Source organism: Lithobates pipiens, unplaced genomic scaffold (genome assembly GCF_037356315.1).
Source record: "Lithobates pipiens isolate NorthernLeopardFrog02 unplaced genomic scaffold, aLitPip1_a1.2 Scaffold_16, whole genome shotgun sequence".
Classification (NCBI taxonomy): domain Eukaryota; kingdom Metazoa; phylum Chordata; class Amphibia; order Anura; family Ranidae; genus Lithobates; species Lithobates pipiens.
The window spans coordinates 477,203,936-477,217,587 of NW_027507748.1; the positions used below are offsets into that span (position 1 = coordinate 477,203,936).

At 45.1% G+C, this 13,652-nt stretch overlaps 1 protein-coding gene across 14 annotated transcripts in view; it reads left to right on the plus strand.

Annotated features, from left to right (window-relative positions):
• The window catches only part of DOCK9 (dedicator of cytokinesis 9), a 446,969-nt gene that overhangs the window by 288,996 nt on the left and 144,321 nt on the right, over positions 1–13,652 (plus strand). For all 14 annotated transcript variants that reach the window (XM_077482985.1, XM_077482977.1, XM_077482982.1 and 11 more), the window contains exons 31-33: positions 1,878–2,056; positions 10,406–10,516; positions 10,650–10,770. In XM_077482985.1, the coding sequence (XP_077339111.1) occupies positions 1,878–2,056; positions 10,406–10,516; positions 10,650–10,770 (411 nt within the window). The remainder of the gene's footprint in view (positions 1–1,877; positions 2,057–10,405; positions 10,517–10,649; positions 10,771–13,652) is intronic.

The window sequence follows — 13,652 nt, forward strand, 5'->3', positions numbered from 1 at the left end:
GTGACGTGACCCGTTGGTGTTACAAGATCTCAGGTGTGATTGGGGAAGCAGGTGTATTAAATGTATCACTCGCACTCTCATACTGGTCACTGGAAGTTCAACATGGCACCTCATGGCAAAGTACTCTGAGAATCTGAAAAAAATTATTGTTGCTCTATATAAAGATGACCTAGACTATAAGATTGCCAAGACCCTGAAACTGAACTGCAACATGGTGACCAAGACCATACAGTGGTTTAACAGGACAGGTTCCACTCAGAACAGTCCTCACTGTGGTCGACCAAAGAAGTTGAGTGCATGTGCTCAGCATCATGTCCAGAGGTTTTCTTTGGGAAACAGATGTATGAGTGCTGCCAGCATTGTTGCAGAGGTTGGGTGGGGGGTCAGCCTCTCGGTGCTCAGACCATATGCCACACACTGCATCAAATTGTTCTGCATGGCTGTCATCCTAGAAGGAAGCCTCTTCTAAAGATGATGTACAAGAAAGCCCGCAAACAGTTTGCTGAAGACATGCAGACTAAGGACATGGATTATTGGAACCATGTCCTTTGGTCTGATGAGACCAAGATAAACTTATTTGGTTTAGATGGTGTCAAGCGTTTGTGATGGCAACCAGATGAGGAGTACAAAGACAAGTGTGTCTTGCCTACAGTCAAGCATAGTGGTGGGAGTGTCATGGTCTGGGGCTGCATGAGTGCTCCCAACACTGAGGAGCCACAGTTCATTGAGGGAACCATGAATGCCAACATGCACTGTGACATACTAAAGCAGAGCATTATCCCCTCCATTCAGAGACCAGGCTGCAGGGCAATATTCCAACATAACATCCCCAAACACACTTCTAGGACAACTCCACTGTCTTGCTAAAGAAGCTGAGGGTAAAGGTGATGGACTGACCAAGCATGTCTCCAGACCTAAACCCTATTGAGCATCTGTGGGGCATACTCAAATGGAGGAGTGCAAGGTCTCAAACATTCACCAGCTTAATGATGTAGTCGTCTGGGAGTGTAAGAGGACTCCAGTGGCAGCCTGTGAAGCTCTGGTGAACTCCATGCAAAAGAGGGTTAAGGCAGTGCTGGAAAATGATGGCTACAGAAAATGTTGGCACTTTGGGCCCAATTTGGATGTATTCACTTAGGGGTATACTCATTTGTATTTTGCAAGCGGTTTAGACATTAATGGCTTTGTGTTGAGTTATTTTGAGGGGGACAGCAAATCTACTTTACATTGTAGTAAAGTGTCATTTCTTCGGTGTTGTCACATGAAAAGATATAATAAAATATTTACAAAAATGTGAGGGGTGTACTCACTTTTGTGAGTTACTGTAGATGTAAAACACCACAAAAGATTCTACTTGCGCTGTATCCCATCAATGTGTGGTAGCATTCATCTGGCATTATGTATTTTTTGACTTGTGGTATAGATTTAATTAGCAAAATCCATAAACCTGCCACCAGTGAAAATTTTTATCTCGGTTACCTGGTTTTTCATTTGTTCACTTTCTTTCATCAATTAGCATTTCTTTCACCATCACTGGAGTCATTAGAAAATCCTATAGGTATGTGCAGGGCATGCAGTGTTACTATTGCATTTTTATTTCTTATCAGTATTGACTGTGCTTACATACAAGTATTGGAACTAAACCTGTCAAGTAAAATTGACAGTCATAACGACAGTTTTATATATGTTTGCACTTGGGCCATAGAAGTCATAATTTTATTGTGTGAATGGTTTGACTTTGAACTGTTTCCCAGACGTTTGAAATGATGTCATACTAATTCACTAATAGCCCTAACTGGTTCTGTACATTTGTATTGTTTGCAGCTAATTGTTCTGCATCTTTAATTTACCTTTAATTACTCCAATTACTCCTGCAGACCTTCAACTTGACTACACTCTGACAGATGAATTCTGCAAGAACCATTTTCTAGTGGGCCTACTTCTCAGAGAAGTGGGGAATGCACTGCTGGAATTCAGAGAAATTAGGCAGATTGCCATTAGTGTATTAAAGAGCTTGATGATCAAGCATTCATTTGATGACCGATATTCTTCTAGGGTAAGTGATGTTTGCTAAAAATTACAGATTGACATGTATCATCTTGATTTAACCTGCTGTAGTTCCATCACATACACTGTACTGACATTTAACAATACAAATCTGATTAGTTTACTTATAAAGTGTTTATGGGTATGTGTGTAGTATAGACGGCATCTTTCATGACTTAAGAGTAAATGCACATCTTTGGGTTTGTGCATTCTCATTTTCTCGAAATGTGTCTACTGCATTTCAGTTTGGCCTAAATAATTATGATCACAGTGGGTGGAGGAAATGTAGTGTCATATTTCTACTGCAGTGTAAACTGATGTGGTAAATCTGTCCAACATTTACAATAGGCAGATGGCTTAGTAAGCTCTTTTTCCTAGACTGCAGAATTTTAATATGTTCAGGGGTCTTGAGGCATTCCCTCATGATATTTTAACAAAAAATTAAAATGGTCTGATGTAAAAGCAGCTCTGGAATTTTCTTTCATCCATCCAGTACTTGTTGCTTAAAGCAGAACTTTACCAATAACAACCTGATAAAAAAAAAATAATAAAAATAATGTTCTTTAGTAAGTAACATACATTCCACATTAAAGCGGGGGTCTGCCGAAAATTTTTTTTTTTTAAGTCAGCAGCTACAATACTGCAGCTGCGGACTTTTAAAATATGGACACTTATCTTTCCAGGGTGCTCGCGATGTCTGCACCCAAAGCTGATCTGTCACTTGGCTCTCGGGTGCTGCCGCTGCCATCTTCGATAAGGAAATCAGGAAATGAAGCCTTGCGGCTTCACTTGCCCATTCCCTACTGTGCATGTGCGAGTTTTGCTGCGCAGCTCCTGCTGTCTCTGGGATCTGTGTGTTTGTTTCCCAGCAGACAGCGGGGGGGGGGGGGGCGCAGGTAGACGTAGACTCACGCGGGAATCTATGCCCGGAAGTGGGTGCAAATATCTGTATTATACAGGTATCTGCACCCCCCTCCCACCTAAAGGTGCCAAATGTGACACCAGAAAGGGGGAAGGGTTCCCAAAAGGAGCTTCCATTTTTGTTTGAGCCTCCGCTTTAATAATTATGCTACACCTTAGTGTGTGCTGTAAATTGCTTCCAGCATTGTTGCAGGTTCTTTCTGGATGCTGCCATTTGCTGAAGCCTAGAGCCCCAGCAGTAAATCTTAAAGCAGAACTAAACCCATTGATTTTGAAGGGTTTGTTAACCCACATGTCTTTATATAATCTGCTCTGTCTTCTAAGGATATGTCCCCCTGTGTGTGTTGTATAAAAGATAAATAAAAAAAAAAAAGCCTTATATACCTTATTTGTGAGCACTGATCAGTGGTCACGTGACACATCTCTCCTCTCCCTGATTGACAGATGCAGCGGGAGGGCCCGAGATTCCCACACTCAAATAAGGTATATACAGCTTTTCTTTTCTTTTTTCTTTATTTATATCGCATGCACACACAGGGACAAATCCTTGGAAGACTGAGCAGATTATATAAAGTAAGACATGTTATTACAGCAGCAGCAGGGTGGGGGCAGGCCCTGACACAAGGGGACACAAGAGCGGGGGGGGGGGGGGGGGGTGGAGGAGCAAGAGGAGAGACAGCAGGGCTGTGTAAACAGTGTCAGGGCTCAGCAACCATGGTCAGTTTCAGAGGGGAGGGGATAAACTGGCAGGATCAGCCAGGTGTTTCAAAGGTTTATTAGCATACAAACCAACATTTCAGGTTTACAATAAGATGGTTTACAGTATATGGTATACATACCAAAGCAAAACCAAAAACCTATAACAAGATAAAGACAGGAGCAGTAAAATTGTGCAGGATTCAAACGCGAAGGTCCATTGAGCCAGATAGCTAAGTGGAAGTCCAGAAATCGCTTTCCAAAGTGTTCTAGAGGTCATAGAATGTTTGCAATGTCCCTGTAGCACACTTGATGTTTACAGATGAAAGTTTGTGATCAAAAAAATCTCATTGAGGTGGATGCTATATATAAATAAGGCCCTATATTAAGCATAGTATTTGAAGTATAAGAATAACCATTCCAACCAGGGTAGTGCCTGGTGTCCTGCTAAACCTGTGGAATAAGTGCATAATATGTAGTAGTCAAAAGAAAAATAAGCAACCTAGAGAGAAAGGGGGGAAAGCTGAAAGAGGAGAAGAGAATAGAAAGGAGAGGGAAGAAAAAAAAGGGGAGAGAAAAGAGTCCATGGGGTGTACGCCAGGGAAGCCTTACATCGAGAGTAACTCACTGAAACTGAGAAGGCAGAGAGTATGTAATCCATGGTTGCCAACTCTGAGAAATTTGTCATGTGTGTCTGAGAGGACAGCCGTCAACTTCTCGTTAACCATGACATCATTCAGATGGTTTTTGACCTCCTCAAAACGGAGTATGGGAGTTTTCCATGCCCTTGCAATAGTCAATTTAGTTGCAGTAAAGAGATGTTGGGCTAGTTGCCGTTCCGGGCATAGCAATTCAATGATTGGTTTGCCTGGAAGGGCTTCATAGGTGTCCCCTTTTAAGGTTATTATGGAACAGGTTCTGAAGAAGGGTATATACCCTGACCCACAGTCTGCACGCCCGTGGGCATGACCATGTGTTATGGAACCCTCCTGTGAGCATCCCCGGAAGCAAAGAGGAGAGTAAGTTGGGATAAAGCTGGCCAATATAGTACAACCTGTACAATAGCTTATAGGCGTTTTCCAGTATAAGCACCTTCTCGTGAGCACTTGGAAAGGGCTATGATCCTAGTCTGCCAGTCCTCAGGGTCCAAATGTTTCCCCAGTTTTTTCCCACTGGAGACAATAGGGCCTTAATGGGGGTCTTTTTGTGCAAGTCACGGCCAGATATATCAGATAGGCCCAGAGAATGGGGTCTGGATCTACATAGGCTCTCAAAGGGTGTCAGAGTATATGGAATAGGGTGTTATTTAGTAAGTCGTTGAAGAAAATTTCTAAGTTGCAAATAGCTGTAGTGCTCTCGCAAGGGAATATTATGGGAATTGCATAAAGCTTCAAATGTCGGGATTTTAGTAGGGGTGAAAAGAGCATAATCATCAGTGAACCCATTCGTGGTCCACCATGAAAATTGGGTGGGGTTTTCACAACCTGGGGGAAATAATGGGCAATGCAAAAGTGGAAGATGGGGGGAAATCAATCCTGCGGAGTATTTTCCCACAATCGTATAGAGAGTGGGCTAAACAAGGCCCTATTGTAGTCGGGCAATTCACAGGAGGAAGCCAGGGCAAAGAAGAAATGGGGATAGGAGTCAACGAGATCAAACACACACCCACAGCGGGAACCGATATGTTTGACTAGAATTTGGTAAAGAAATTCTAGGGGAGGTTAGAGTTAATAAGATATATCTTCGACAAATAAAGCTATTTTAGGGGATGAGCCCGCAACTTCAATACCCCTTATATCCGGATGGGAGCGAATTTTCTCCACCAATATTTAATTTAGAGCCAGAACAAAAAATTGACTAGAGTGGACATCCCTGGTGGGTGTCTGCTTTTAACGTTGTAGAGGTGATTCAAATCCATAGTATTTCATTTTAGCCCGAGGGGAGTCTTATAGGACTATCATCCATTGCATAAATGAGGTCCCAAATCCATAATGGCAAAGTACTGACATGAGATAAGGCCACGACATTGTCAAAGGCCTTAATCACATCGAGAGACAAAAGCATAGATGCTAATGAGTGGTTGTGGGCTATGTGTTTTAGTTGTAATATTCGCCTAATAGTGTCCCCAGCCTGTCTGGTATAAAGCCTACTTGATCCTTTTTAATTAAACAGGGGAGAAAAGAATTGAGGCAGTTAACCAGGATTTTGGTCAAGATTTTTATCTCTACATTAATTAGGGAGTTGGTTCTAAAATTGGCCCAGGAGGAGTGGCCGCGGCCCGGTTTTGTGAGCATCGCAATATTAGTGGTTATTAGTGGTTATTAGTGGTTAAAAGGTCCGAAGTAAAAGTCTGGTCTTCTGTAACAGAGTTATACGTAGCTGTCAGGTGTGGAACTATAAGGCCGCGTACACACGGGCGGACTGTTCGCCCAACCTTGTCCGCTGAACAGTGTTTGGGCGGACAGTCCGCTCGTGTGTGGGCTTTCAGCGGACAGTTTCAGCGGACAGTTGGACGGACAAAGTCTTTCGGAAATTCCGAAAAACTGTCCGCTGAAACTGTGTTTGAGCGAACAGTCCGCCCGTGTGTGGGCCTGTCCGCTGTACTTTCGAAATGAGCGGACTGTTCCCGCTCGGAAAGTCCGCCCACTTCGAGCGCGTGTACAGGTAGGCGGGGCCCGCGAAGGATACGTTGCGGGCTCCGCCGCCTGGAATGGGCTTAAAGGGGAACCCCAACGCCGAAAAAAATCGGCGTGGGGGTTCCCCCCAAGTCCACACCAGACCCTTGTCCGAGCACGCTACCCGGCCGGCCAGGAAAGGGGGGCGAGCGAGCGCGCCCCCCCTCCTGAGCCGTACCAGGCCGCGTGCCCTCAACATGGGGGGGTGCCTTGGGGAAGGGGGGGCCGCGCGGCCCCCCCACCCCAAAGCACCTTGTCCCCATGTTGATGAGGACAAGGGCCTCTTCCCGACAACCCTGGCCGTTGGTTGTCGGGGTCTGCGGGCGGGGGGCTTATCGGAATCCGGGAGCCCCCTTTAAGAAGGGGGCCCCCGGATACCGGCCCCCCACCCTATGTGAATGAGTATGGGGTACAATGTACCCCTACCCATTCACCTGTGAAATAAAGTACAAATAAAAACACAACACAGGGGAAAAAAATATTTTATTGCACAGCCGGGGGTCTTCCGTCTTCGGGGGTCTTCTCGCCGGACTCCTCCGCTATGTGTGTGTAGCTCTTTTGCTAGCGGAGGAGTCCGGCTTTCTTCCTCCCCGCCGCCGGCCTCTTCTCCCGACTTCGGGGGTCTTGTCCCCCTCTTCGGTTCTTCTGCCGGGCCACCGCGCCTGGTCCGGTGGCCCGGTCTTCTGTCGCCGTCTTCCGTTCTTCTGTCGCCGCCTTCGGTTCTTCTGCCGGGCCACCGCGCCTTCTTGTAGCTCTTTTACAGGCGGTGGCCCGGTCTTCTGTCGCCGTCGCCGCCTTCCGTTCGTGTTCTTCTTCTTGTTCTTCTTGTTCTTCTTCCAGGAGATGTTGACACGTCGCTCCCTCCGGCCGGAATGCCAGAGCCGCCCTGCGTTGCCACTTATATAGTGACAATGGGGCGGGGTCACATGGTATATGTCACATGGGTTGGTCACATGGGTTGATGTCACATTGTGACATCAACCCATGTGACCAACCCATGTGACATATACCATGTGACCCCGCCCCATTGTCACTATATAAGTGGCAACGCAGGGCGGCTCTGGCATTCCGGCCGGAGGGAGCGACGTGTCAACATCTCCTGGAAGAAGAACAAGAAGAACAAGAAGAAGAACACGAACGGAAGGCGGCGACAGAAGACCGGGCCACCGCCTGTAAAAGAGCTACAAGAAGGCGCGGTGGCCCGGCAGAAGAACCGAAGGCGGCGACAGAAGAACGGAAGACGGCGACAGAAGACCGGGCCACCGGACCAGGCGCGGTGGCCCGGCAGAAGAACCGAAGAGGGGGACAAGACCCCCGAAGTCGGGAGAAGAGGCCGGCGGCGGGGAGGAAGAAAGCCGGACTCCTCCGCTAGCAAAAGAGCTACACACACATAGCGGAGGAGTCCGGCGAGAAGACCCCCGAAGACGGAAGACCCCCGGCTGTGCAATAAAATATTTTTTTCCCCTGTGTTGTGTTTTTATTTGTACTTTATTTCACAGGTGAATGGGTAGGGGTACATTGTACCCCATACTCATTCACATAGGGTGGGGGGCCGGTATCCGGGGGCCCCCTTCTTAAAGGGGGCTCCCGGATTCCGATAAGCCCCCCGCCCGCAGACCCCGACAACCAACGGCCAGGGTTGTCGGGAAGAGGCCCTTGTCCTCATCAACATGGGGACAAGGTGCTTTGGGGTGGGGGGGCCGCGCGGCCCCCCCTTCCCCAAGGCACCCCCCCATGTTGAGGGCACGCGGCCTGGTACGGCTCAGGAGGGGAGGCGCGCTCGCTCGCCCCCCTTTCCTGGCCGGCCGGGTAGCGTGCTCGGACAAGGGTCTGGTGTGGACTTGGGGGGAACCCCCACGCCGATTTTTTTCGGCGTTGGGGTTCCCCTTTAAGCCCATTCCAGGCGGCGGAGCCCGCGACGTATCCTTCGCGGGCCCCGCCTACCTGTACACGCGCTCGAAGTGGGCGGATTTGCCTCCTTACGTGGGCGAGTCCGTTCATTTCAAAAGTTGAGCGAACTGTTTGCCCAACCTTGTTCGTCAAACAGTCCGCTCGTGTGTGGGCAAGTCCGCTCATGCAAATTTTGAGCGGACTGTTTGACAAACTGTTTGCCGAACAAGGTTGGGCGAACAGTCCGCGCGTGTGTACGCGGCCTAACATCTGCCAGTTTTCTGTAATAAAGTGCCATATAGCCATCCAGCCCAGGTCGTTTGCCCAGCTTTTAGGTCTTTAATACCTTGGAGGACTTCCAAAACTTGAATGTCCCGGTCCATAAGTCACGTGAGCTTCTGTCAGTACTGGGAGCGAGAGGCAACTGAGGAAAGTCAGTGCCCTGGCCATCCAGCTGATCTGGTGCTGAGTACAGCTTTATTGAGACGGTAACAACACTCTAATACATGCATCGGGCTACCCGTGAGTACGTTATGTCAGTTGCGCAAGGTGAAGTGAGTAAATTTAGGAGTAAATTGCGAAGCCTGTTGGCTAAGATTCAGTTTGGTTTGTTTGCTTTAGCATACCACTTTTAGCGGGACCAGAGCAAAATGCGTTCAGTGAGAATGCCCCCTCAGTGAGACAAAGATCTAATTCTGAGCGGGCCTGATCCAAGAGTTTGCGATTGCTGGGTTCAGCCAGATATTACAGGTGTTACAGGGGTCCAAATTACACAGTACAAGCACTGTGTCATATAACATGCTTTAAAGGAGCAAGACCCTTTTGCTACTGTAAGGGCCAGTTCACACTCTTGCGATGCGAGAACCCTGCAAATCAACTGCGGGTTCCCGCATCACACGGCAGTTCACACTGCCATATGTGAACTGCTGGGGAGTGTCATATGTTAACGAAACCCCCATTTCAGCTCTAATATCGCACTGCGAACTGGCAGAACGTACATGAATCGGATCGCATATGTGTGAACAGACATGCAATCCGATTCTGGTCTGAACTGAAAAAAGGGTCCTGTGCGTGTTTGCACCGAATGCGGTGCGATATCAGCCATACTATCTGTATGGCTGACATCGCACCCGCACAGACATCGCATGTAATGTGAACAGCAGTGCACTGCGCATTACATGCGATGTCTGGCATCGCAATAGTGCAAACCGGGGCTTACTGTCACATTTGCTTGTGTCAAAACTGTCAAATCATCAAATGGCCGGTGTCATAACTGACTGCTGACCACTTTAAGGCCGTCAGAAGATCGGCCTCTACAAACTTATCAATGCCTAAAAATAGAGAGCAACTAGGAATGTGCAGAGCAGGGTGAGACAGTGTATTACTGGATTTTAAATGGTAAAGGCACTTATTTTTTTTTACAAAAGGGGCCAGCCTGAAGGAATCTATCAGGACTTAATTTTCTGACTTAAGTCACTTTAAGTATTGATGGGATGATTAGACCCATCAAGAAAAATGTTGAGAGTGTGAGGAAACCTCTTCCTTTAGTCAAGCTTCCTCCTACCTAGCCAGTATACCCTGTATATAAAAAAAAAAAAAAAAAAAAAAACCTCTATGTACTTGCCTATTTTAATCCACTCTGGTCCGGTCACATAATCCTGCAGCGCTGACTCCCATGTGTCAGTGAACGGTTGCTGCAGGGAAGAAGAGGGAGTGGGCTATTGCAGTCTTTGGGTGATGTTCCACGCTCTAGGAATTCATAGCTGTTGTCAGGTGGTTTCTTACACAGGAGAACTCGAGCTGCGGAATCATGTGACCACAATTAATTAAAATTAAGTACACAGATCCTTTTTTTTTTTTTTTTGCACGATAGGTAGGAGGAAGGGGAAGGAATATTTTAAGGAATAGTTGGTATTCACCCTTACTACCACTTTCTGAAATTCATAGTGGTATACAGCTGACATATCTGTTTTTAAAAGTGAAAATTTAGTCCGGCCAGATAGTACAGCTTCCACTTCTGGCCCACTGCTAACATTGCTGCTGCACATGTATTGGACACCATCTAAGGTCAAAACCTCCTTAAAAATCTTATTCTGATTAAAATATCAATGTATTCAACTTTTTATACTATTGGAAATATGTTGTATGTGGTTTTATGTTGATTACTGTTATTCTAGAGTCAGCAAGCGAGGATAGCTACACTATATCTTCCTTTGTTTGGGCTCTTGATTGAAAATGTCCAGCGGGTTAATGTGAAGGACACATCACCATTCTCTGCAATTCATAGCGTAAGTGTTAAAGTGTGGTCTAATATATTGGTTTAAAACCATTTTAAATCCAATATCGCTTCAAGCAAGTAATTTAATTCTACAGCCATTTTCTTAACTATGTCTAAAGAACTGTTTCTTTTACTGCTTCAAGAATGCAAAAGATGACCAAGTTAATGTAGCTGCTGGAAATCCATTGGTGACTCCTCAGAAGCCAGGCAATACCTTGGATAACAGTCTTCATAAAGATCTCTTTGGCGTTATTTCTGGCACAGGTGGGTTGTGTGCATTGTGAACATTTAATAGTGCTACTTGATCATAAAATTATATATTTTTGGATAATATGGACCTGGAAGCTTTTGAGATCATATGTTTTAAGTGGTCAAAGCATTGTTAGAAGTCATGTGACAGTTCCTTAAAAAGAATGGCTGCTTGGATCAGGTCAGTTGCATTACTAATTTCGAGTCAGCAGTCAATTCCCAGACATGAGTGCATTATTGAAAAATGCTTGTTGTGGGTTTTGTGTTCATCACCTATCATGTCTTCATTTTAAATCAAAATACAAAATGTTCTCTAACTAGCATAAAAATTACATTGCGATTGGGTAGTGAAGTTGTTGATGGAATCCTCCACGAAGAAATTAGTAATGGTTGTTTGTCTCCAATGACCTGTGTTTGCCAGGACAGTTATTAGGCAATGGGCATCCAAAAATCCACTCATACATCAGGGAAAAGGCATAGTTTGAAGCTTGTGTGCCCCAATTCTGCTTCTACCACACGCCAAGATACTTTCACTGCATGCCAAGATACTCTTAAGTGACTATCATTAGCAGTAGTCAGCATGGATTCATGAATAATCCTTTTTGCCAAACCAATCTATTAACCTTCTATTGGGAGGTGAGTTGCCATCTAGATAAAGGAAGGGCCGTAGATGTGGTGTATCTGGATTTTGCAAAAGCATTTGACACATTTCCCCATAAACGTTTTGCTGTACAAAATAAGGTCCATTGGCATGGACCATAGGGTGAGTATATGGATTGAGAACTGGCTACAAGGGCAATTTCAGAGGGTGGTAATAAATGAGGAGTACTCGGAATGGTCAGGGGTGGATAGTGGGATCCCCCAGGGTTCTGTGCTGGGACCAATCCTATTTAATTTGTTCATAAACGACCTGGAAGATGGGGTAAGCAGTTCTATCTGTGTATTTGCAGGTGAAATTCTAAGCTAAGCAAGGCAATAACTTCTCCGCAGGATGTGAAAACCTTGCAAAAAGATCTGAACGAATTATTAAGGTGGGAAACTACATGGCAAATGTGGTTTAATGTAGAAAAATTTAAAATAATGCATTTGGTTGGCAAAAATATGAATGCAATCTACTCACTGGGGGGAGAACCTCTGGGGGAATCTAGGATGGAAAAATACCTGAGAGTCCTAGTAGATGATAGGCACAGCAATGGCGTGCAATGCCAAGCTGCTGCTAACAAGGCAAACGGAATATTGGCATGCATTAAAAAGGGGCTCAACTCCAGAGATAAAATAATTCTCCCACTCTACAAGACTCTGGTCCAGCCACACCTAGAGTATTCTGTCCAGTTCTGGTCACCAAGTCCTCAAGAAGGATGTACTGTAAATGGAGTGAGTACAAAGAAGGGCAACAAAGCTAATACAGGGTCTGGAGGATATTAGTTATGAGGAAAGGTTGCGAGTACTGAACTTATTCTCTCTGGAGGAGAGACACTTGAGGGGATATGATTTCAATATACAAATACCATACCGTTGATCCCACAATAAGGATAAAACTTTTTCGCAGAAGGGAATTTAACAAGACTTGTGTCCACTCATTAAAATTTGGTTATACTGTAAACTACGTAGAGGGTTTTTTACTGTAAGAGTGGCAAGGATGTGGAATTCCCTTCCATAGGCGGTGGTTTCAGCGGGGGACATTGATAGTTTCAAGAAACTATTAGATAAGCACCTGAACGATAACAACATACAGGGAAATACAATGTAATGGTGACATATCACACACACAGGATGGTGCTAATTATAAAAGCTAAAATTGCATTGAGGTAATAAATTAAAACTGCGTGTGTGAATGAGGTCTTTGTGCTCATTCACATGGATGATGTAGCTTCAGTGTGAACCAGATTAGTTTTTTTATGTGGCTGGAGCTGTGTGCAGGCAAACCTGTGTTACAACTTTACAAACACAACCGCAGGTCCTAATTTGGCTGGCGTGTGGATGCATGTGTATGGCCCCAAACATAGACAGCATGTATTTGGTACCACTCACCCACACCTGTCAATTTAGTAAATGCAGCTGTGTTCATACAGTTGCTGTGTCCCTATAGATTAACAGGCAGCTCCAGCCGCAAAAAAAACAACTCTCGCTGTGTGGGCCAGAGAACCCATGTGAATGAGCCCTTGTTTTTATTTTTTTACATTTTTTTTTTTTTTTGTTTTTTTTCCCCTACAGTTTCTTTTTTTATTTATTTTTTATTTATTTTTTTTGGGGTAAGACTTTGGTGAAATATGGAGGGTCTAAATAGACCTCTGAGGTCTTACTTTACACAGCCTTCTTGTCCATTCATAAACAGATGCATAGTAAACTCAGTTTATTATGATTTAGTTATGAATGAACACAGTGATGAACACACTCACTGGCGGTTATTTACTGAAGGAAAATCCACTTTGCACTCAAAGTGCACTTGTAAGTAAAGTCGCTGTAGAGCCAAGCGGGACATGCAAGGAAAATAAAAAACAGCATTTTAGCTTGCACATGGTTGGATGATAAAATCAGCAGAGCTTCCCCTCCTTTCAGTTCTACCCCTTAGATTTAGAGCGACTGCACTTCCAAGTGCACTTGCAGTGCAAAGTGGATTTGCCTTTCGTAAATAACCCCCACTGTGTCGTTCAAAAATGGAAGGGGCTGGTAAATGTGACATTGTGACCCCTAAAGCTCCCCCAGTGCATCAGGCTATAACAGTGATTTGTAGTGATTTTACCAAAACCAAAGAAGCATTATGCATGTTAAATTTTGAGGTAAGATGATGGCAATGTAGTCAATTTTTTTGACTGAACTGACAGACACTTATAATGCGGTGCATGACCTGGCCATACTGTCCAGGTTTCATAATATGACAGATTTTTACATTTTCA